At 46.6% G+C, this 22,779-nt stretch overlaps 2 protein-coding genes across 2 annotated transcripts; one reads left to right on the top strand and one right to left on the bottom strand.

The window, feature by feature from the left end:
* The first annotated feature begins 1,164 nt into the window (after nucleotides 1-1,164).
* LOC103648381 (uncharacterized) lies at nucleotides 1,165-2,398 on the top strand. The gene is made up of 2 exons (XM_023301768.2): nucleotides 1,165-2,012; nucleotides 2,138-2,398. Exons 1-2 carry the CDS (start codon nucleotides 1,692-1,694, stop codon nucleotides 2,333-2,335), a joined length of 519 nt encoding a protein of 172 aa, XP_023157536.1. The 5' UTR covers nucleotides 1,165-1,691; the 3' UTR covers nucleotides 2,336-2,398.
* Nucleotides 2,399-5,634: 3,236 nt separating this feature from the next.
* Nucleotides 5,635-7,398, bottom strand: LOC103648377 (CRIB domain-containing protein RIC10). Its single transcript, XM_020549253.2, has 4 exons — nucleotides 7,084-7,398; nucleotides 6,882-6,982; nucleotides 6,690-6,771; nucleotides 5,635-5,963 (listed from the first exon to the last, which is right to left on the bottom strand). The coding sequence occupies exons 1-4, from the start codon at nucleotides 7,388-7,390 to the stop codon at nucleotides 5,779-5,781; spliced, it is 675 nt and encodes a 224-aa protein (XP_020404842.1). The 5' UTR covers nucleotides 7,391-7,398; the 3' UTR covers nucleotides 5,635-5,778.
* Between the last annotated feature and the right edge of the window lie 15,381 nt (nucleotides 7,399-22,779).

The following is a 22,779-nucleotide window of genomic DNA, read 5'->3' as shown; positions in this document are numbered from 1 at the left end:
AGTCAAGGAAAAGGGGCCGGGGCAAGATACCAGCTTGCATGAACTCGCAGCGATCCAAAATCTGATCGTACATGCACGATGGCATGCATGGCGCTATGTTACCCATGGACATCGAGGAAGCCATGCATGGCAGACGACAGGAGGACGGAGGTGGTGATGACATAAGCAGTAGCCACGACTGCATAGCGTCACTACGGGAAGGGGCTGCTATATATTTTGGGATGAAAAGCCGCTTCATATATTCCTACTAGTTTCTAACCGGGATTTTCAATACATGGCTAAAGACCTTATCATCTCTTAATTTAGAACCGGGGACTAAACCATGAAAAGACAGTGACGCAGCATCCTCATAGATCCTCGACGCTGACGATACTGTTGAAAAAAATCATAAATTCTTTATTTATTTCTAAACCACCATGAAATAAGCAGCAATAGAGAATATAAGAGCATGGAGTTAATACCCTTTTGAACTTAGAATGAAAATACTTGAGAGCAAGAACATAAACTTCAATGGTTATATTGGATGTCTGGGCTAGAAAAAAAAAGCTATATATATATATTGTTGTAGTATTTTTAGTCTCGATTGATAACGCTATTTAGGACTAAACATCAACCTCTTTGCCTACAACACACGGTAGCAGCTGTAGTGTGTCGACTGTCGAAGAAGGCACGCGCGGGCGGATTACGTTACCATGGCCCGGCCTGCGTCCCTAATTAAACCTCTAGCTAGCTAGAGGTGTCAGCAGAATTGTTCGTGGCTATTGCCTATTGGAGTAGTATTTGGACCGATGAAGGCCAAACGAGCAGCGCAGATTGGTAGCCTGGTTTGATCCGATCACACGCTCACGTATGATCCTGTCGCTGCTACGATACAATACAAAACGGATCACTACAGTATGTGGCACGTGGTATAATGTATGCGTGCCCAACAGATTAAATAAGGGTAATGAATGAATAAATAAATAAATAAATAAAAATTAAAAAAAACATTCGTTCTACTCGCATCGGACGGATTGGGTGGCTTCAGATGAGATCGGATTCATATCCCTGCGTCGTTGTCGTTAACTCTGTCTGTCCCTGGCTCTCGAAAACAACCAGTTCAATCCGGATATCGCTCGTGATCGCGTCGGATACATACATGTATCGGATCCTCGGATTAGGTGGTCCATCATCCATGCCGCGCGAGCGCGATAGCAACAGACGTGCTCGCGGCGCTCCTCTGATGATTCCTCTCCGATCCGAATCCGATGTGACGTGTGACCGGTAACCACTAACCAGTGACCCGTGAGGCCGTACGTGACCAGTCTGCCCTCCTCTTCATGCATCTGCTGATGTGATGTGACAGTGGTTTGGTCTGGGCTTCATCAACCTGCAGCTGGTGATGGTGAAGTGGATCTCGATCTCACTGTTTATGTGTTATCCATCCAGCCATATCATTTGCCACAACGCAAGTGTTCATTACTACTGAATAACACACACGCAACGCAACTAACCAGAATATTCGCAGAGAGGGATTTCCCAACCGTATTCTACTCAGCTCAGCCCATGTGTGCCTACTGCTGCTACTACGACTGTTTATATACCCACGGACTCTACCGAGCTTTCTTCACATCACATCACATTGCCAAGAACAAGAGCTCCTCCTGCTGCTGCTGCTGCTCCTCCTTGTCCTCCTCTGGGTGGTCACAACAATGGAGAGCAAATCACCCTCCACCTCATGCGTCATCAGCCCGGCGGCCACTCTCACCATGTCAGCCGGCGAGAGCAGCTGGGCCATGCACATCGCCAACTTCCTGGCCTCCACGCCGCAGGACGGCACCAGAGTGACGGACGGTCAGCAACCCCCTGCAGTTCCTGGCGGCAGCGGCAGCAGCTTCTCCTCTTCTTCTTCCTTCGATTCCTTTAGCGACGACGCCTCCTTCATCACGTCCGAGTTCATGTGCAACGACGACGAGGATGACGACGAGTCCGTGAAGGACACCGCCTGCAGTTCTTCTGCAGCTGCCCAACAGGTTAGTTAGTAGCAAAAAGGACTCGACCTCGACCTCTGGTTAGGCCTAGCTAGGCCTTTTTGTTTCAAACAGTGTTGTAGCACACAGCTTGTCTTCTAACGTGATTGCGGACTCTCCCTGTGCAGAAGGCTACCATGGAGAACTTCCACATGAAGCAAATGGCAGCCACCGATGCGAAACAGTTCAACGACATGCCCCAGCTCATGGTATATATGATTGCTCTACAGCTTCCACATCTAGTTCTTGGAGATCGGCGTTGTTGTACTTACACCTGTTTTCTTCTTCTTTTCGAATGCTGCAGGCCAAGTACTTGGAAGCTATGAGTTCAAAGCAGCAGGTGACGACCGGCGCCGACCATCAAGCCGCCATCAGTAGTTCTAGCGCCGACGAGAAGGCGATCCACGAGAGCAATGAGCTGAGGAAGAGAGGCCTTTGCTTGGTCCCTATCTCTATGCTGATAAACTATCTCGGATGACTGTTTCTTTTAGTTTCATGTATACACCAGTATATTTCAATGCAACTGTATACAACTTCTATAGTTAACACAATACATCACGCTCTTCTGTCAGCTCAGAGAACCTACTCCTCTCATCTAGCTGTTGAGATGTCTGATCATACCTATCATTCAAACAGATACAAAAAAAAAATCCAACTATTGGAAAACAACAACAACAACAAAACAAAGTAGGATATTCAAGTTTATGACACTGCGGAAAACTTCCAAGTAATCGAAAGCATGTGTGCATGTACCTATCGTCTCATTCAGCAGAAAAAAGATTTCCAAATTTTTGTGCCATTATATGTTCCTTGTAGCAAGCAATAGCAGCGTAGTGCTGGGGTGTGAACTAGCATACAAAATTAGAAGTTTCAGAGAGTAATTAGCTGTGCAGCTAGGTCCAGTCAGTCTGCAATTCACCACATGGATAGAGGGGTGATTCCCTAGCTTACGCCTGTCCACACGTCAGTAATATGGTCACCAACAACCTCATGTCACGGAGGCAAACCACTAGTATGTGTCGTGTACATTGTTTGGAGCGTAAGACAAAAGTGAGAGAGGACGCTTCAACTTGATTAAGTTCTAACCTTTTCTTTTCGCTTTTTAATAAAATTCGCAGTAGGGGTATCCCCCTCCTGATTCTTCAAAAAAAAACAACCTCATGTCACAAGGAAGCTACTAGCCTTTTGTTTAATGAGTGGCAAGTACCGGAACCCTGCTTAATCAGTAGTCAGAATAAAGCAGAAGGGGCATCGCTGGCCTTCCTGATTAGACCATCGAATTAATTAGGTTCAATAATTTTTTATACACCTTCTGCAGAGGCTGCAACTAGCAAACATATATACGTGTACTTCTCTAGCAAAAACAACAAGGCATTTGCATGTGCTATCACAAGGGGACAGTTAGCATCGAGCGGACCTGGAATTCTGAACACAGTGTATATGAATATTCTGCTCACCTCTCCTCTCCTAAAGACCATTTTAAAGGACGCGACTGCAGTATAGTCATGCTTCACTTTAACCTTAACTATCTGAATTTATACTGCCTATAGCTGGCTGGGAAAAAAAGGCATGGGTATTTATTTGTGAAGTTGTGAGTTGTGACTATTTTTTCTATTTCATTATACACATCCCTAGTGTTCCCAAACGGTCACTTTCCAATGAGGACATTGTTGGATAAGTCTTTATTATTTAATAAAAGCCCCACTTGGCATGTCTGACTCGTATCCTCAGTATTTCATCTATTCGATGGAACTTTTCAGTGACAACCAAGCATTTGTAAGTTCGGACATCACAGCCGTTGGGCAGTTCCTTATCCTCACTTTATCCTAAATATATCTACACATAATATGTACCTAAGCCGCTAAGCGCATAGAAAAAAAACTTTGTATCTAGAAAAGCCAAACTGTCTTTATAATTTAGTATAGAGGAAATACATATGTATTAAGAAAAGCTAAAAAACGACCTATAATTTGGAACACTTTCAGCATGTCCATGGTAATAACTAGCTGAGAACTGAACTAAAAGTATCGAATATCTGAATATTGTGAAGTCCAGCAGATATTTAAAGTGGAAACGTATCATTCAAAAAATGTGGAGAAATGATAAATGGACAAGACATAGAAAGGTATTATGTTTCCTTTAACTGGAAAACTATTCAGGGAATATGTCATGTTAGACGAATTTGGAATGTTGGCTAGTTCCTAGTTGTAGAACACCATGCATAGGATTCTCCATCTCAAAAGAATTAATGGTTCATTGTCACATCGCTACTTGTAATGGCTGGGCTATAGAATAGTATTACTATGTGACCTTTGATGCATACTCAAGTGAGAATCTAAGTAGTAATTAGAGTAGTACATGCCAGTGACAGCGCATCGTCGATCAGAGAGAAAAGGTTTACCTACTACATCATTCTTCTAGTTAACCTGTCGACAGACTAACATACCATTCCAGAGTCCAGACAACAGTATGATATTGCCCAGAACCAACCATATATAAGGAGGACAGGTTCACATAATGCAGCAGTTCTAGGCCAACCAGAAGCATCGGAATCGGCTCTCGGCGGTCGAGCGGCGGGAAGGGTTTTTGGAGCGGTTATCCAATTGCAACATGTAATTGTCGGCTCTCGGCGAATTCCTAGTCCCTCCAAGTCCCACTCATCGGAACCCTAATTTTTAGCAAGTTGCTCGCAAATCTACAAAGTTTGGTAGCTGGAACAGGCAACGGTAACTAATCGAGGTCGTCTCATGGCGATTCCACGCGCGAAAAAAAGAAGAGAGGAAATGGGGGAGAGAGAAAAGAGGATCTAGTACTACGAGCGTTAGGGTGGAACTCACTTAACGGGCGCCGAGAGATTTCCAGCAGCGGGTGGAGTACCACGCGACGGAGGGAACGCCGGCGACAGACCGCCGTTTTGTCTTGGCGGTCTGGCTCTCCGCAACATCGTGGCGAGCGAGAAGAAATGACAGGAGATTTGCGATGGGCCAGGCCGGATTGTCACACGACACGAGACAATACCCACTCGGACCTGGCCCATCAAAACACCGCTTAACAGGCCAATATTGACTACGGCGCTACCTTATGCAACTCCGCGGCCTTGGCAGGAAGGCTGAGGACCGTCGAGCGAGTTGGGATCTCTTGGCGGGGAGGATGGCGACGGACAGTCCCCAGAATGTCAGAGGGACGCCTGCGGCTAGATCACAGGAAAAAGGAATTAATGGATTGAGTTGTGCTCATCTAAGATCCGTGTTTTCCTTTGGAGATTAGCGAGGCTCTCAATTCCGACGGGGGATGGCCGACACCATAGAAATATGGTTCCGGATAATGGGGGTTGCACGTTGATTATTCCAAGGCTGCTAGACTGCAGCCTAGCTCAATGTGATGTGGCCATGTGATTTTACTTAGGATTTTAATTAACAGAGCTGTTTAATTATCCGGTCCTTTCAAGAGTCTAGCTTCTTTTCTATAACTTTTTATATATGTTTATTTACGATCTGATTTAAACCTGTACTGTTCGATTAGAATCTACGATTGTGGCAACCTTTGCAAGTTGGCTGAGACAGGATTTATATATATATATATATATATATATATATATATATATATATATATATATATATATATATAACATAAACACATAGTACATACTTTGACGCCAAAGCTGGGGGCGATCAGACGACGACCAAACAAGCAATCTTTGACTCTTTGTAGCCTCGCGCTCGCGTACACAAACTCGGAATGGAGGGAGACCGGAGCAACACAGTTCAGATTATCGCGCGTCATCTGCAGCAGCGTCGACACGAGCCGCCGGTGACGGTGGCGACGCCGGCGGCGAGCCGTCCCTCGGCTTCTTCGTCCCGGGATTCCTCGGCGGCCTTGTAATATCGGGGCACGTGGCCGAGTGGTCTCGCCTGCCGGTGTTCTCCGCGACGACACGCTGCTGGCTGTCGAGATCTGTCAGACATACAGAATCCGCCACAGAACGCGTGTCAGCCGCGCATGGCAAGAACCAAGAAGGCAAGAACGCGACACGTGATCCTTCCTAAGAATCCTGGAAAGCAACATCAAGTGCGTGATCTTGGAACGAAGAACGGCAACACAACGTGATCCGGATCTGAGGAGGATGTCTGCCGACTGCCCGGCCGCGGGCAGCGGCTGTCGCCAGGTACACCAACCAACCACACGCACGCCGACACCACTCGCTCTGTCCAGGGCCTCCAGGCAACAAGCACAGCACGAACGACACCAACTGATCGTGTCGTGTCCCCATCACACGAAGCTTCAGTTTCGCCTCTGCCGGTGTTACCGTATCATGAAGCAAGGACCAAACCGAGATATGTCTGGGACAAGTTTCTCACACTGTTTGCGTGATCGAGTTCTTTAATTTTGGTCGCCATTTGCGTGAAGCACGAGACCCGGTGGCATACCAACAGCGATTCAGAGTTCAGAGATGCTGCTGGTATCTCAGGCTTCAGAAACCTGAAGCCAGTGCGTGTGTTGTGCTGCGGGTATAAGAACTAACAGAGGAATGGACAAAGCAAAACTCCGCGACATGCGCATGATCCTAGCTACTGGCAAGATCACACGAAGAACCAAAAACCTTTGCTAAGAAATGTGCAACACAGCAGTCATACGGAAGTAGCTGCTGAACTGAAGAGCATGAGGAAATGGTCACTGTACCTTGAGAAACCCAGGAGGTACCAGTGAGCGCTGCGAAGTTGCCCAGGGACGACAAGTCTGAGGACGCCATGATGTCGTTCATCTGCAAAGATATACAAGACCCAGAACCAAATCAAAAACTGTACCGATCAGAATCCAAACATTTGAAGGAAGTCGCAGCGGCAGTGCCCTGAATTTCTGGTGTCCGTTTACCCAGCTCGGAGACGCGCCGCCCGCCGCGCTGTCCCAGCCGATGTGCGCGACGTGCTTCACGTCAGTCGGACAACCGATCTCCATCTCGTGCTCCTTCACCGCTGCAAGGACCGGCGACGACCCATGGAGGAAAACAGACAGTGCGTCCATGTCCGGAGTTTGAGGATTTCAGGCGGGAAAGAGAAACAAAATGCCCGCTTACCGAAGATCCGGGAGAAGGCCTTGAGGCCCTTGAAGATCCCTTTCACCTTGCACGCCATTGGTGATCGACGCCGGGCCGCGCACGACGCCGTCCCGCTGAGAACACAAGGAGACGGAAAGCAGGCGAGCACGGTAAGCGACCGAGGGCAGGCAGCGATCAGCGGTTTCAGAGGCTTTTCCTGCGGCTGACAAAGATGCTGCATCAACCGGCTGGTTCTGTGATCGTCAAGGAAGAACGAGATATAGCATCGATCGCGTGCGTAGTGACGTGATGTGTGTCTGCAGAAGCGTTCATCTGCTGGCCGCATGCCTCGAGAGAGTTGTTGGCGATGAGAAATTTGCTGTTTTGCCACTCTCAAATTTGGCTGCCTGTTATTATGCCATCTCGTGTCTATGACTGGTGGGGCCGTCTGTGTCTATGATTTGTGGGTCCGATGGCATACTGGCGAAGCCCACAAATGATAATGGCAAAATTGCCAATGGCTCGTTGGCGATGTGAAAGATCAGACAGAGATAAACAACAATTCCGTCACCACTCGTGGAGCTCTAGCCTTGCTTGTACTGAAAGATCTCGAGGAAGCGACAGTTCTGTAGGAAAGTAACAGCTTAAGAATGGTAATGATCCTGTCAACTCATCCACTTTCTTTTGTGACAGACAGCACGATTCTACTAGGTTTTGTAACAAATTAGAGAACTGTTTGTAAGGATACGATGGGGGATTGGGGGTAGGAATATTTTGCACGGGTTTTTATTCAAAAGCTGAGAAAATAAAGAGAAGCCGTTCCAGCAATGGCCGAAGCCTTTTCATTTGAGAGCAATGTCGAGAAGGAAAACTGCAGCTATACTTGGATCAAATTTCCTTCAAATTGCAGCACAGCGCAGCAAAAACAAAAAGAAGAGCCTGTCAGACAACCCATGGGCTGGCTGACACAGGAAAGAAAACAACTGTTGCGACAGGAACAGTTTGATCAAATTTCCTTCAAAATGAAACAAAGCAAAAAGAACTTGGTCCATTAATTGCAAATGGAATATTTTGATCAAATTTCTTTGATGGTAAAAAGCAAAATGAAAACCAAAGCAGGAAAAAAGGAGCCTGTCAGACAACATATGGGCCAGGCTCCCCCGTTTCTGAACTGGTACGACTAGAGCGATCCGTGGTCCATGAAAATTCTGAGCACCCAGTTAAGTGGAGGTTGCTGACAATCTAGAAAAAGGAGCTTTGTTGTCGAAGAACATAAAACGGTTACCAGATGGCACGTGATGGTTGAAGAGAGAGCTGCTCCAGCGCCAACCATCAGTACATGTTAGCTGAAGAATTGTACTCTAGGTGCCAAAGAACTGTGTGTTGGAGACTTGGAGTAATGCAGTTGCGATGTGCTGTTGTAAGACTCCCTTGTGGGCAATTAGCCTTCTTATTATCCTCTTATGTCATGCCCGGCAGTATTGGATACCACGACTGACTAAAAGCCCACCTTTCTAACTCTGTCTATATCTCTACTCCTTTAAAAGTACGAGTTTCGTGCATTGTCTATTGTGCGTCACATGCAAAGTGAGTAAGGTGATCTATTTTCTCCCCTACATCTCGGCTAATAAATAGGTTGTTACCTTCTAGATATGGCCGTGAGAAACACCTAAGCCTAATATGATACGAAACCACACGCAATACAACGCTCTTGGATAGTACCATCTCACTAGGTGAAGGAGGAAAAGCGACCGAGCGAGCTACAAAAAAAGAACATGTCTCTTTTTAACTCATACTTTTCTCGACCTTTTACCTAAGATAAAGTGCAATATCTACAATTTAATATCTGGTATGTGAGTTAATCATGTCCACTTTAATTTTATTTTTTGGGGGTCTATTTTAATTTTAAATTTATTTTTATGGAGATGGTCTATCAAACTGGCTTGCTACTAGACCCTCGGGCGTTGTATAACTACTATACTATATCATCAAATGCCTCAGCAACACACGGGCATTACACTATAAAACCCTTAGGGCTAGTTTGAAAATGATGGAGATGAAAATGAACTAGTTTCTCCCTCAATGCTCTCTAATTATTAAGGGGATTTGAGTTTCCAAACAAGCCATTATAGATTAGAAAGGAAAACCAAACTTCTCAGATTGTGGAGGTGAAAGAAAAAAAAATACCAATAAGGACCTTAAGTACACTGATGTGGCTATGTATGCATGCAAGATTACATTGAAATAGCTGGGACCTAGGAGTGGCTTTGGAACACGAAAGAGTTGCACAAGGCCATTGTTAATTTGAAAACTGTGTGGGTCAGACTGGCTTTTCGTCACCTTTCTTTGCCCGTCCTCCAATGGCAGCCGTGACTCAGACTAGCTTATTTTGATAGTGTACTAGACAGGACCTTTGAAAATTGTGTGTCCTCCGAACTTTTTCATCACCTTTGCTCCTCTAATCCAATGGCGGCCGCAAGAACCGAAAAGGTAGCATATGTATGTGCCCCTACACTACACCAACACACGAAGAGAACTACGTAGCCTACCCAGCATGTCTTCCTCGCGCTTTTCGTTCCCTCAGTGCTCGTCAAAGAATCACCATGCCCATGTGAAAGGGAAACCGATCGAAACCACAACAGATATAGCTGCTGACCTGTCACGTAAACTTGGGCGACGGTTACTCCTCGGATGCCATGCCACTATGCCAGTGTTCACGTTCATGCCACGCCTACAAATCGACCGACCAAGGTCCAAGCTGCAGCTAGCGCACGTACGCTGACATCGCGAAGAAGGCAGTCTGAAGCGCGACTCAACGATTCTAAGTCGCTACTCAAGCATTACACTCAGAAACAACATCTGCAGTAAGCATTAATATGATCGACGATCGACAGGAAGGCAAAATGGTGCACACAGAATTGGGCGAAATCATTCTTCATTATAAAAGGGAAGCACTACCGAACTTACAAATCAACTCATTATGAGTTGATGTCCTCCCCATTACTACATCATATTTCACTACACTATACTACTAACTACTACTACGTTATTTTACTAATACTACTTCTACTACTAATCTATACTAACATTTAAAACCAGTGGCGCCTAGCCACTGGCCTTGTTGCTGCCCTTGCTACTGCCCTTGTTGTTGTCCCTGTTGCTGCCCTTGCTGCCATCGCCGCCGTCGCCGCTGCCACCTTTGCCGCTGCCACCTTTGCCGCCGCCGTCAGCACCCTTGTCGTCGCCTTCGCCGCCGTCACCATCGCCTCCGTCGTCGTCGCCGTCACCACCATCGCCGCCCTCCTCGGACGAGTCCGAGGAGTTCTCCTAGTCCAAGGAGTACTCCGACTCATCCGAGCCCTCGAGCCCGACGCGCTTGACGGTCCGGATGTAGGTCCACACCTCTGCGGCGAGCCCCTAGGAGTCATCTGAGTCACAAGACGACGCCGGGGGAGAGGCATGGACCGGTGAGCCCTCGGACTCGGAGGAGAACTCCTCCGAGTACTCCGAGTCACCGAAGTCCTCCGAGGGAGGAGTCGGCTCACGCTTCCGCTTGTCGCCGGAGTGATGCGAAGAACTACCACCCTTCTTGCTCTTGCCCATGGTGGAGTAGAAGGAAAGAGAAGAAAGTAAACAGCGAGCAGCGGTAAGAGATGTGAAAATGCCGGAGAAGCAAGAACACTATTTATAGAAGAAGAAGGCAACCGCTCACCTCCTACCACGGCCACCGAACAGTCGCAAAAATTCAATATGCAATTCAAACCATCTGGAGACACGTCAGGCGGCTGACGCCGTTCCACGTAACACGACACCCATTGGGACTTCAGTCAACTGCTTGGGCGATATGATTACACCCGCGGTCACATCAAGTTACTACTCAGAAGCAGTTTGCTAAACACTCAGCGCACCAAGCCGTCCCTTGCCTACACCCATTGGGGGGGACGTCCAGGAATTTTCAATAGATTTTCCCAAGCAGTCACATCCATACAGTATAACCAATGAATACCTCAAGACAGAAGGGAGATATCAACAAGTATCAAAGGAAAGCCAAATATAGCTGATGAGGTACAAGTCTAATCGACAGAAGCATTGAAGCACGAAGTGATATGAAGACTAGCCAAAGGCCATCTATCGAACGTCCAATCAGTCGCAGATCAAATAAATTGCCAGACCTAGCAAGATATGGACAGATCGCGTACTCGGCTTCAAAGACAAAAATGTATGCTGACCTCTAAAGCATAACATTAATGATATAATGCTGATCTCTAAGGCATTCGACAAAAGAAAAAGATGGTTTTTGAAAAACAGTAGGAAACGAAGACCTTCGAGTGGATTATTTTCAAAAATCCACTCAAAGCTCGGGTGCTACACCTGAATAATCATCCCCGAAAGACAAAATGCTGACCTCTAAAGCATACGACAAAACTAAGGCAAGGCTTACCTCTAAAAAAACACAAGTGGAAGATAAAAGTAATTTCTGAGAAGACTTGAAATGAAGACCTTTGTTGGGGGCCTTCGGCTTCCGAAGGTCCTCAAAAACATGATTTGACAATGTTTTTCCAAGTGAAATATGTGAACATGTATCTTCGGAGTCAGGTTGCGGGTATACAAGAGTATGGTTAAGAGGAAGCTTGACTGGGATGGAAAGCGATCACGACGAAGGATAAGACGATCACGAAGCTATGTGCAGAAAAGCTTCGGCATGACAGCAGAAAAGAGGAACCGACTTAAAGATGAAAAGCCAAATTAGACCTCGAAGAATTGCTATAGAATTATTGATAAATGTAAAGGGCATTAATGTAATTCTACACGGGCTGCGTCTCGTGCCTATAAATAGATGAACAGTACTCCCGTACTGTTCACGCTGACTTGGCATTCGCTTTAGCGTCACGCTTGTACTCTTACATTCCTTCAAGCCGAAGGTACACTTGTAATTTACTATTGTTTGCGCAAGTAATATAAGTAAAAGAAAATTGATAATAATGTTTAAAGAGATTATGTTATTTTCTATATTTTGTGTATGAATGTTCTTCATATTTTATTATGATCATGAAGGTATGTCCTTCATGACCTTCGTCCGAAATTCATTATATCCGAAGGGAGATAATGCTTCGAAGGACGAAGGGCTTTGATATTTAACATTTTATGTTGCCTTGTTCTTGATTCATAGCATTTGAGAACAAACCCCCAACAACCTTGTCGGGGACCATAATTAGGGGTACCCTTAAGACGCCTAATTCTCAGCTGGTAACCCCCATCAGCAGAAAGCTGCAGAGGCCTGATGGGTGCGATTAAGTCAGGGATCAGTCCATACGAGCGACTCGATCACGCCTCGCCCGAGCCTAACCTCGGGCAAGGGCAGCCGACCCCGAGGGATTTCCGTCTCGCCCGAGGCCCCCCTTTAACGGCGGACACATCTCCGGCTCGCCCGAGGCCTTGCCTTCGCTAAGAAGCAACCCTAACTAAATCGCCGCACCGACCGACCGAGTCGCAGGGGCATTTAACGCAAAGGTAGCCTGACACCTTTATCCTGACGCGCGCCCCCCGGCAGAGCCGAAGTGACCGCCGTCACTTCGCCGCTCCACTGACCGGTCTGACAGAAGGACAGCGCCGCCTGCGCCACTCCGACTGCAGTGCCACTTGACAGAGTGAGACTGACAGGCAGTCAGGCCCTGCCGAAGGCGCCATAGAAAACTCCGCTCCGCCCGACCCAGGGCTCGGACTCGGGCTAAGCCCCGGAAGACGGCGAACTCCGCTCCGCCCGACCCAGGGCTCGGACTCGGGCTAAGCCCCAGAAGACGGCGAACTCCGCTCCGCCCGACCCAGGGCTCGGACTCGGGCTAAGCCCCGGAAGACGGCGAACTCCGCTCCGCCCGACCCAGGGCTCTGACTCGGGCTAAGCCCCGGAAGACGGCGAACTCCGCTCCGCCCGACCCAGGGCTCGGACTCGGGCTCAGCCCCAGAAGACGACGAACTCCGCTCCGCCCGACCCAGGGCTCGGACTCGGGCTCAGCCCCAGAAGACGACGAACTCCGCTTCGCTCGACCCCAGGGCTCGAACTCCGCCCTGGCCTCTGCCGAACGACCTCCGCCTCGCCCGACCCAGGGGCTCGGGCTCGGCCTCGGCCACGGAAGACAGACTCGACCTCGGCTTCGGAGGAACCTCCACGTCGCCCGACCTAGGGCACAGGCACGCCACGTCAACAGGAAGCACCATCATCACCCTACCCCGAGCCGACTCGGGCCGCAGAGAACAAGACCGGTGTCCCATCTGGCTAGCTCCGCCAGATAGGCAATGATGGCGCCCCGCAAGCCCTGTGACGACGACGGCTCTCAGCTCCCTTACGGAAGCAGGGGGGCGTCAGCAAGGACTCGACCGCTCCGACAGCTGTCCCTCCGCCAGGCTCCGTTGCTCCTCCGACAGCCACGATATCACACCAGCAGGGTGCCAAGATCTCTCCGTCTGCCACATTGGCATGTACTTAGGGCGCTAGCTCTCCCCCCGCTAGACACGTAGCACTCTGCTACATCCCCATTGTACACCTGGATCCTCTCCTTACGCCTATAAAAGGAAGGACCAGGGCCTTCTTAGAGAAGGTTGGCCGCGTGGGGACGAGGACGGGACAAGCGCTCTCTTGGGGCCGCTCGCTTCCCTCCCCGCGTGGACGCTTGTAACCCCCTACTGCAAGCGCACCCGACCTGGGCGCGGGACGAACACGAAGGCCGCAGGATTTCCACCTCTCTCACGCCCGTCTCCGGCCACCTCGCTTTCCCCCCTTCGCGCTCGCCCACGCGCTCGACCCATCTGGGCTGGGGCACGTGGCACACTCACTCGTCGGCTTAGGGACCCCCCGGTCTCGAGACGCCGACAAACCTTCGAGTGGATTATCTGCAAAAATCCACTCGAAGCTCGGGGGCTACACCCATTGGGTGCACCTTCGGTGCACCCAATGAACTTTAAAGTTCTACAGTGCAAAATACTGACCTCTGAAGCATGAACCTGAGATAAAACACCAAATTCCGAGGAATAATAGCGGAAGAAGACAGTAAAAGATCGTTTTACCGGATCACTCAGAGTTCAGAAGTAGTGACCCGACAGGCTTATTTCCATGGCATTTCTTGTTAAAATCAAAAACTACAAGCTGGATCTTGGATCTTTGGGCCGGTTATTTCAAAATCAACCCAAAGATCGGAGGCTTGTGGGGGACGGATATCCCCCGGGTCCACCAGAAGGACAAGATGCCTCGCGAGGGGCCCATGGGCCCAATAATCCGCAAGGTCATCCCTTTGTGGGCCTGGGAAGGAACGTCCAATAAAGAGGATCGATACAAGGCCAGATCGACGCAAGCCCAGACGACCCGATGAATTCGAGCGGTGATCACAACAGTGACCCGACCTTCCCGCGCAGGGGCCACGTACATCGGAACTGAGCGAGGATGGGTCGGCTGAATTATAGGAAGATATACTCAGTCAGTTCACTATTATTTAGGCACCCATTATTATCATATCCACATGTAATGCCCCACGATCGAGTATATAAGGCCTAGGGGCACCTCATCAAGACGATCGACCTTATTACTTAGCCATCCACCTCGGCTCTCTACGTTTCCAATACTAGAGAGCCTCCTTGTAACCCACCACATAAAGTACTCACGCCAGGACGTAGGGTGTTACGCATCTCAAAGCGGCCCGAACCTATACACAATTGTCCACTGTCCCTCGTGCATCTAGCACGAACCATGGAGCTACAGTCGGTAACACCGTCCTACTCCAAAAAGCACCTTGAGGGGCAACCCCGGGTGCGCGGTCGGACCCAAAACACCGACAACTGCATATCAATCCAACTTGTTAAAATAATGTCGCTCTTATCAAGGATTGTTGCTTTCATTGCTAAAGTAGCATATTTACTGGATTCTCCTATTCTAATGCATATGTTGTTCTTTTGATCACATCTGTTATTTGTTTGATCATTGAATAACTTCAATTAACCTTATAATTCTTAGTGTCGCACATACTATCAATCGATATCTCTCTTGATGTGCACTAAGTTAAAAGGAGAATTCATGATACTATTATGCACCTTGTGATCCATTTGATATATACTAACAATGTCTTGGAAAAAGGATCACTAGTTGTAGAACTCTCTCTTGTGCAAAATATTTCCATATATTGTCTTGAGTATAGGTCTTAAGCGACTAAGACTAAGGACAAAGCACAATGAAGAGAGCGTCTCTATGTAAAGGTACAAAAGGGTAAAACAACTTCCTTTCATTTTAACTTGTACCTAAATCTTCCTTTTTCATACTTTCTTTGCATATCTTGTATAAAAGGAAGAGAAAGCATGTTCATGCATTAGCCCTGCTTCATACCTAGTTTAACTTCTCAAATATTCATTCTTGCATCTTTGTTAAAACATGGTGAAGTAATTTTATTGTTAAAGAGCTTAAAGTTTAACCTTGTAACGAGGATAAGCTGCCTTTGTTTCAAAGGTGGATGGTCCTTAAGCCTCTTTGAAATCCTTAAGGGTAAATGCTTAAGATGTTTCTAACATGCTTTCATAAGTGCATAAACTGTCATGAGCATCACACTTATACTATGACACAATGCACTTCACATTATGTATGATATAGATATGTTCTCATTAACCTAATTATGTGTGTTTGGCATTTAAAGGCCAAAATTTGTATTCCTCTCAAGGCACATATTTACGGGGAGCAATCTATATTATATAGAACTTTTTAAGCTTAATTGACATATCCTTTGTACCATGTCTCTTTCCTTTGGTACATTTGCATATTTCCTATCTCTATTATGCCAAGGCTAAGACTAATATGGTTCCATGAGCATCTCATGTGTTAAGTCTTGGATTGAAAGGGGAAATGGAGTATTCGGCAAAAACATCGCTTCCACTCTACATCTTCGGTATTATCCTTCCTTGCCGGTATTCTGTCAGCTCTCCAATTTGGTATAATCTTCACTCATATATTGTTTGCCAAAGGGGGAGAGAAAGTAAAAAGGGCTTATATTTCACTCTCAAGTATCTGTTTTTGGCGATTCATGCCCAAGGGGGATAAAGTATTAGCCCAAAGCAAAAGGACCGCACTACCACCAATTTCAAAATTTAGTTGTTCAATTTGTATTTAAAGAAGTATTTTCAAATTGGTATCTTATTTTGATAGAATTTTCAAATTGCTATAACCCCTTTCAAAATTAATATCTAAAATCCTCTTGAACACTAAGAGGAGGATTTTATTGAGGGGGAGTTTTGTTTAGTCAAAGGAGAAGCATTTGAAACAGGGGGAGAAAATTTCAAATCTTGAAAATGCTTCTCAAATTCTTATTCATTTAGCTTTGACTATTTGCAAAAAGACTTTGAAAAAGAATTTACAAAACATTTGCAAAAACAAAACAAGTGGTGCAAGCGTGGTCCAAAATTTTAAATATGAAGAAAGCATCCATGCATATCTTATGAGAATATATATTGGTTTAATTCTAAGTAACCTTTGCACTTACATTATGCAAACTAGTTCAATTATGCACTTATATATTTGCTTTGGTTTGTGTTGGCATCAATCACCAAAAAGGGGGAGATTGAAAGGGAAATAGGCTTACATCTTTTCCTAATTGATTTTGGTGGTTGAAATGTCCAACACAAATAATTGGACTAACTAGTTTGCTCTAGATTATAAGTTTTACAGGTGCCAAAGATTCACAACAAACCAATAAAAAGACCAAGAAAGGGTTCAAACAAAGAGAGCAAAAGACAACCGAAGTGTGCCCTGGTCTGGCGCACCGGACTGTCCGGTGTGCCACCGGACAGTGTCCGGTGCACCAGGGAATTCCAGTCTGAACTTGCCACCTTCGGGAATTCTAGGAGCCACTCCGCTATAATTCATCGGACTGTCCTGTGTAGCACCGGACTGTCCGGTGTGCCAGCGGAGCAACGGCTATCTGCGCGCAACGGTCGACTCTGCAAAGTGAATAGTGCAATTCAGATGTCAGAGCAGAAGGTCGGAGGGGCACCGGACTGTCCGGTGTGACACCGGACTGTCCGGTGCCACATGAGGACAAAGCCTCCAATGGTCGACCAGCTCCAGGGCCTAACGACAAGATGACGTGGCGGTGCACCGGACACTGTCTGGTGGCGCACTGGACACTGTCCGGTGGCGCACCGGACTGTCCGGTGCACCCATTGCCAGCAGCCTTCTCCAACAGCTACAATTTGGTTGGTGGCTATAAATATCACCCCAACCGGCCACTTCAAGGGGTGGAGCCCAAGCAACATTCCAAGTCATCTAGTTGACATACTCAAGCCCTCACAACCACCTCTATTCATTGATCCATCCTATACACAAGATTTAGACCACTACAAACCACACAAGTCCCACAAAAGAGAGAGCAAGCAAAAGAAAGCCTCTTGTGAGAGTTTAGCTCTAGTGCCTTGTGAGATTCATTGAGAGAAAGTGTGTGCTACATCTTGCGTTCATTTGTGCGTGGAGTTTTGACTCCTATTGAACTTCCTCCAAAGTTTTGGAGGCTTGTAAAAGCTAGCAAGATACACCTAAGTGTGTGGTGATCCTTGCGAGGTCTTAAGTGATCCTTGAGAAGAAGAAGAGCTCACCGATCTTTGGGATTGGTTGAGAGAGGGAAAGGGTTGAAAAATACCTGTCCTTAGTGGACTCCTCAACAGGGACTAGGCCTTCGAGGGCCGAACCTCGGTAAAACAAATCACCCGTGTCTTGTGTGCTTATTTCTTGTGATTTGTTTGTTCTTTCCCTTTCTAAGTTTTTTTCTTGCACTATTCTTTGCTAATACTATTTGGTGTTGCTTTAAGTTAAATTCTCATTTAGTGAAGCAACACTTTGCAAGAAAGAACTTATGTTATTGCTCTTCTTATCTAAGCCTTCTTGATTTATTCTCATAGACTTATTAGTAGTATTGATTTATCAATTCCGCATTATTTGAAAGCAATACTCCTTACAAGCGAAGGACTTAGTTTTTATACTCCGATAATCGTGAATCTTGTTCTAACCACTAATCAAGGGATCTAGTTGGGGAGTAAAGTTTTAATTTTCAGGTTTCGCCTATCCACCCCCCCTCTAGGCGACTTTCAGAACCACTTCGGACATTCGCTCACCCCATTGTTTGCCGCTATATGTGACGCCAATCTCGACAAATCATAGTGAAAACATTTGTCTATTACCCCATGCAACATGCCACAAGCATAGATGATATTGGTCTTCTCTGCATGCCACCGTCGCCGCTAAAGTTAGGGGAAGGAGAGATGAGTCACTTGAGTTGGTAGAGTGATGGTGAGATGGCGATCCATCAAGGTCAACACGGTCTCCATTTATGTTAGCTATGTCCACAGGTAAGATGGGCATTGTTTTTGTGCCCGGTCCACAACAGTAATCGGTAAAATTCCTGTCGGCCAGATGCCCACATCTTAGGGCTCCCTCAGCATAAAAACCTGAAAAGGGTTAATTAGAAATATACCACTCCAATTTTGAAAACATCTTAGGGCTCCCATAGCAATTAACCCTAAAAACATAATGTCGATAGAATGGCGTGGAGGGAAAAAAGTTTTGACAAGTGGTATTTGTAATAGTAGTGGATCCAGTAATGAATCAAAGGATGGGCTACTAAGATAAAGCATATCGAGGGCAGGGTGAGCGCCATGGCGATGTCCTCGCAGGGCTGGTGTGTTGTAGCAGCCTGTGAGCCTGCTGCAGTGTCGATTATAGCTTGCACTTTGTGCTAGGTGCCTGTATGCTGCTAGTTGCTAGAGGTGTGTTGGTCGTGCGCTGTTGTGGACTTGTTCTTGAGAGCACCTAGAGGGGGGGGGTGAATAGGTGATCCTGTGAAACTTTAAAACTTAAGCCACAAAACTTGGTTAATCGTTAGCACAATAATTGCCAAGTGGCTAGAGAGGAGTCAAAACACAATAACCACAAGAAATTAATCACAGAGATGGCACGGTGGTTATCCCGTGGTTCGGCCAAGACCAACGCTTGCCTACTCCACGTTGTGGCGTCCCAACGGACGAGGGTTGCAATCAACCCCTCTCAAGCGGTCCAAGGACCCACTTGAATACCACGGTGTTTTGCTTGCTTTTTCTCAATCCCGTTTGCGAGGAATCTCCACAACTTGGCCCGGCCGACCGTTGGCCCGGCCGACAGTTGGCTCACCGGACAGTCCGGTGCACACCGGACAGTCCGGTGCACACCGGACAGTCCGGTGCACACCGGACAGTCCGGTGAATTATAGCCGTACGTCGCCGGTGAATTCCCGAGAGCGGCCAGTTCGCTCGAACCAGCCTGGCGCACCGGACACTGTCCGGTGCACCACCGGACAGTCCGGTGCTCCCAGACTGAGCAGACTTGGCTGAACAAAGCCATCTCATTTCCAATTCGATTTTTCCTGTTTCCAGCACTTAAACACAATACATTAGTCCATAAACAATGTACTAAGTCTGAGAAACATACCTTTATCCTTGGTTTGTACTTTGTCCACCATTTTACACTTAGGCACTTGTGTTGGACACTAAATCACCAAAATACTTAGAAATGGCCCAAGGGCACATTTCCCTTTCAGTTCTCAAATGCTATAAATTAAGAACAAGGCAACACAAATGTTAATGGTTATAGACACTAAATATCTAAGAATTCGCTTCACCGCCACTAGGTGACACTCCTTAGGATCGGATTGAAATCTAGCACACATGCATACACTAAGCATAATATCCGGTCTACTTGCACATAAATAAAGTAAAGATCCTATCATTGACCGGTATGCTTTTTGATCAACGGACTTACCTCCTTTGTTGAGGTCGGTGTGTCCGTCGGTTCCCATCGGAGTCTTTGCGGGCTTGGCGTCCTTCATCCCAAACCGCTTTAGCAAGTCTTGCGTGTACTTCGTTTGGGAGATGAAGGTGCCATCCTTGAGTTGCTTCACTTGGAACCCAAGGAAGTAGTTCAACTCGCCCATCATCGACATCTCAAATTTCTGCGTCATGACCCTGCTAAACTCTTCACAAGACTTTTTATTAGTAGAACCAAATATTATGTCATCGACATAAATTTGGCATACAAACAGATCACCGTCACAAGTCTTAGTGAAAAGAGTTGGATCGGCTTTCCCAACCTTGAAAGCATTAGCAATTAAGAAATCTCTAAGGCATTCATACCATGCTCTTGGGGCTTGCTTAAGTCCATAGAGCGCCTTAGAGAGCTTACACACGTGGTTGGGGTACCGTTCATCCTCGAAGCCAGGGGGTTGCTCTACGTACACCTCCTCCTTGATTGGCCCGTTGAGGAAAGCGCTCTTCACATCCATTTGGTACAACCTGAAAGAATGGTGAGCGGCATATGCTAGCAAGATACGAATTGATTCTAGCCTAGCCACAGGAGCAAACGTCTCCTCAAAGTCCAAACCTGCGACTTGGGCATAACCTTTTGCCACAAGTCGAGCCTTATTCCTCGTCACCACCCCGTGCTCGTCCTGTTTGTTGCGGAACACCCACTTGGTTCCCACAACATTTTGCTTAGGACGAGGCACCAGTGTCCAAACTTCATTGCGCTTGAAGTTGTTGAGTTCCTCTTGCATGGCCAACACCCAGTCCGGATCTAGCAAGGCCTCTTCTACCCTGAAAGGCTCAATAGAAGAGACAAAGGAGTAATTCTCACAAAAATTAACTAATCTTGAACGAGTAGTTACTCCCTTGCTAATATCACCCAATATCTGGTCGACGGGATGATCCCTTTGGATCGTCGCTCAAACTTGGGTTGGAGGTGCCTGAGGTTCTTCTTCCTCTTCAACTTGAACATCTTGTGCTCCCCCTTGATCATGCGCCTCCACTTGAGGTACCTGATCGTCATCTTGGGTCGGGGGATGCACCATAGTTGAGGAAGACGGTTGATCTTGCTCCAATTGTTCCCGAGGCCGTACATCTCCAATCGTCATGGTGCGTATCGTGGCCGTTGGAACGTCTTCTTCATCTACTTCATCAAGATCAACAACTTGCTCTCTTGGAGAGCCATTAGTCTCATCAAATACAACGTCGCTAGAGACTTCAACCAACCCCGATGATTTTTTGAAGACTCTATACGCCTTTGTATTTGAGTCATAACCTAACAAAAACCCTTCTACAGCTTTGGGAGCAAATTTAGAATTTCTACCCTTCTTTACTAGAATGTAGCATTTGCTCCCAAATACACGAAAGTAAGATACATTGGGTTTGTTACCGGTTAGTAGCTCATACGACGTCTTCTTGAGGAGGCGGTGAAGGTAGACCCTATTGATGGCGTGGCAAGCCGTGTTCACAGCTTCCGACCAAAAACGCTCGGGGGTCTTGAATTATCCAAGCATCATCCTCGCCATATCGATTAGCGTCCTGTTTTTCCTCTCTACCACACCGTTTTGCTGTGGTTTGTAGGGAGCGGAGAACTCGTGCTTGATCCCTTCCTCCTCAAGGTACTCCTCCACTTGAAGGTTCTTGAATTCGGACCCGTTGTCGCTCCTTATCTTTTTCACCTTAAGCTCAAACTCATTTTGAGCTCTCCTTAGGAAGCGCTTGAGGGTCCCTTGGGTTTCAGACTTATCCTGCAAAAAGAACACCCAAGTGAAGCGGGAAAAGTCGTCAACAATAACTAGACCATACTTACTTCCTCCTATGCTCAGATAGGCGACGGGTCCGAAGAGGTCCATATGCAGTAGCTCCAGAGGTCTTGAAGTGGTCATCACATTCTTGCTGTGATGTGCTCCTCCCACTTGTTTACCTGCTTGACAAGCTGCACAAGGTCTATCTTTTTCGAATTGCACGTTAGTCGACCCTATCACGTGTTCTCCCTTTAGAAGCTTGTGAAGGTTCTTCATCCCCACATGTGCTAAGCGGCGATGCCACAGCCAGCCCATGCTAGTCTTAGCAATTAAGCATGCATCTAGACCGGCCTCCTCTTTTGCAAAATCAACTAAATAAAGTTTGCCGTCTAATACACCCTTAAAAGCTAGTGAACCATCACTTCTTCTAAAGACAGACACATCTATATTTGTAAATAGACAATTATAACCCATATTACATAATTGACTAACATATAGCAAATTATATCCAAGACTCTCAACTAAAAACACATTAGAAATAGAGTGCTCATTGGATATTGCAATCTTGCCTAAACCTTTCACCTTGCCTTGGTTCCCATCACCGAATATGATTGAATCTTGGCAATCCTTATTCTTGACGTAGGAGGTGAACATCTTCTTCTCCCCCGTCATATGGTTTGTGCATCCGCTGTCAATAATCCAGCTTGAACCCCCGGATGCATAAACCTACAAGACAAATTTAGGCTTGGGACTTAGGTACCCAACTCTTGTTGGGTCCTACAAGGTTAGTCACAATTGTCTTAGGGACCCAAATGCAAGTTTTATCACCCTTGCATTTTGCCCCTAATTTCCTAGCAACTATCTTCCTATCCTTTCTACAAATAGCAAAGGAAGCATTTAAAGCATGATAAATTGTAGAAGGACCATCCATAACTTTCCTAGCAACATGAACAATATTCTTTCTAGGCATATGATGAACATAACTCCTAGACACATCTCTATCATGCATATAAGAAGAGCTAGGAGCAAGCATAGCATAAGAATCATAGGCATGTGCATCAAAAGCATTACAACTCCTATGAGACTGTCTTCTATCATTGTACATAAAAGCATGGTTCCTTTTAGCATTACTAGCCAT

This window comes from Zea mays, chromosome 2 (genome assembly GCF_902167145.1).
Source record: "Zea mays cultivar B73 chromosome 2, Zm-B73-REFERENCE-NAM-5.0, whole genome shotgun sequence".
NCBI lineage: Eukaryota > Viridiplantae > Streptophyta > Magnoliopsida > Poales > Poaceae > Zea > Zea mays.
Note: the sequence above shows the minus strand (reverse complement) of the source record. Positions and strands in the feature narration are given on the sequence as shown.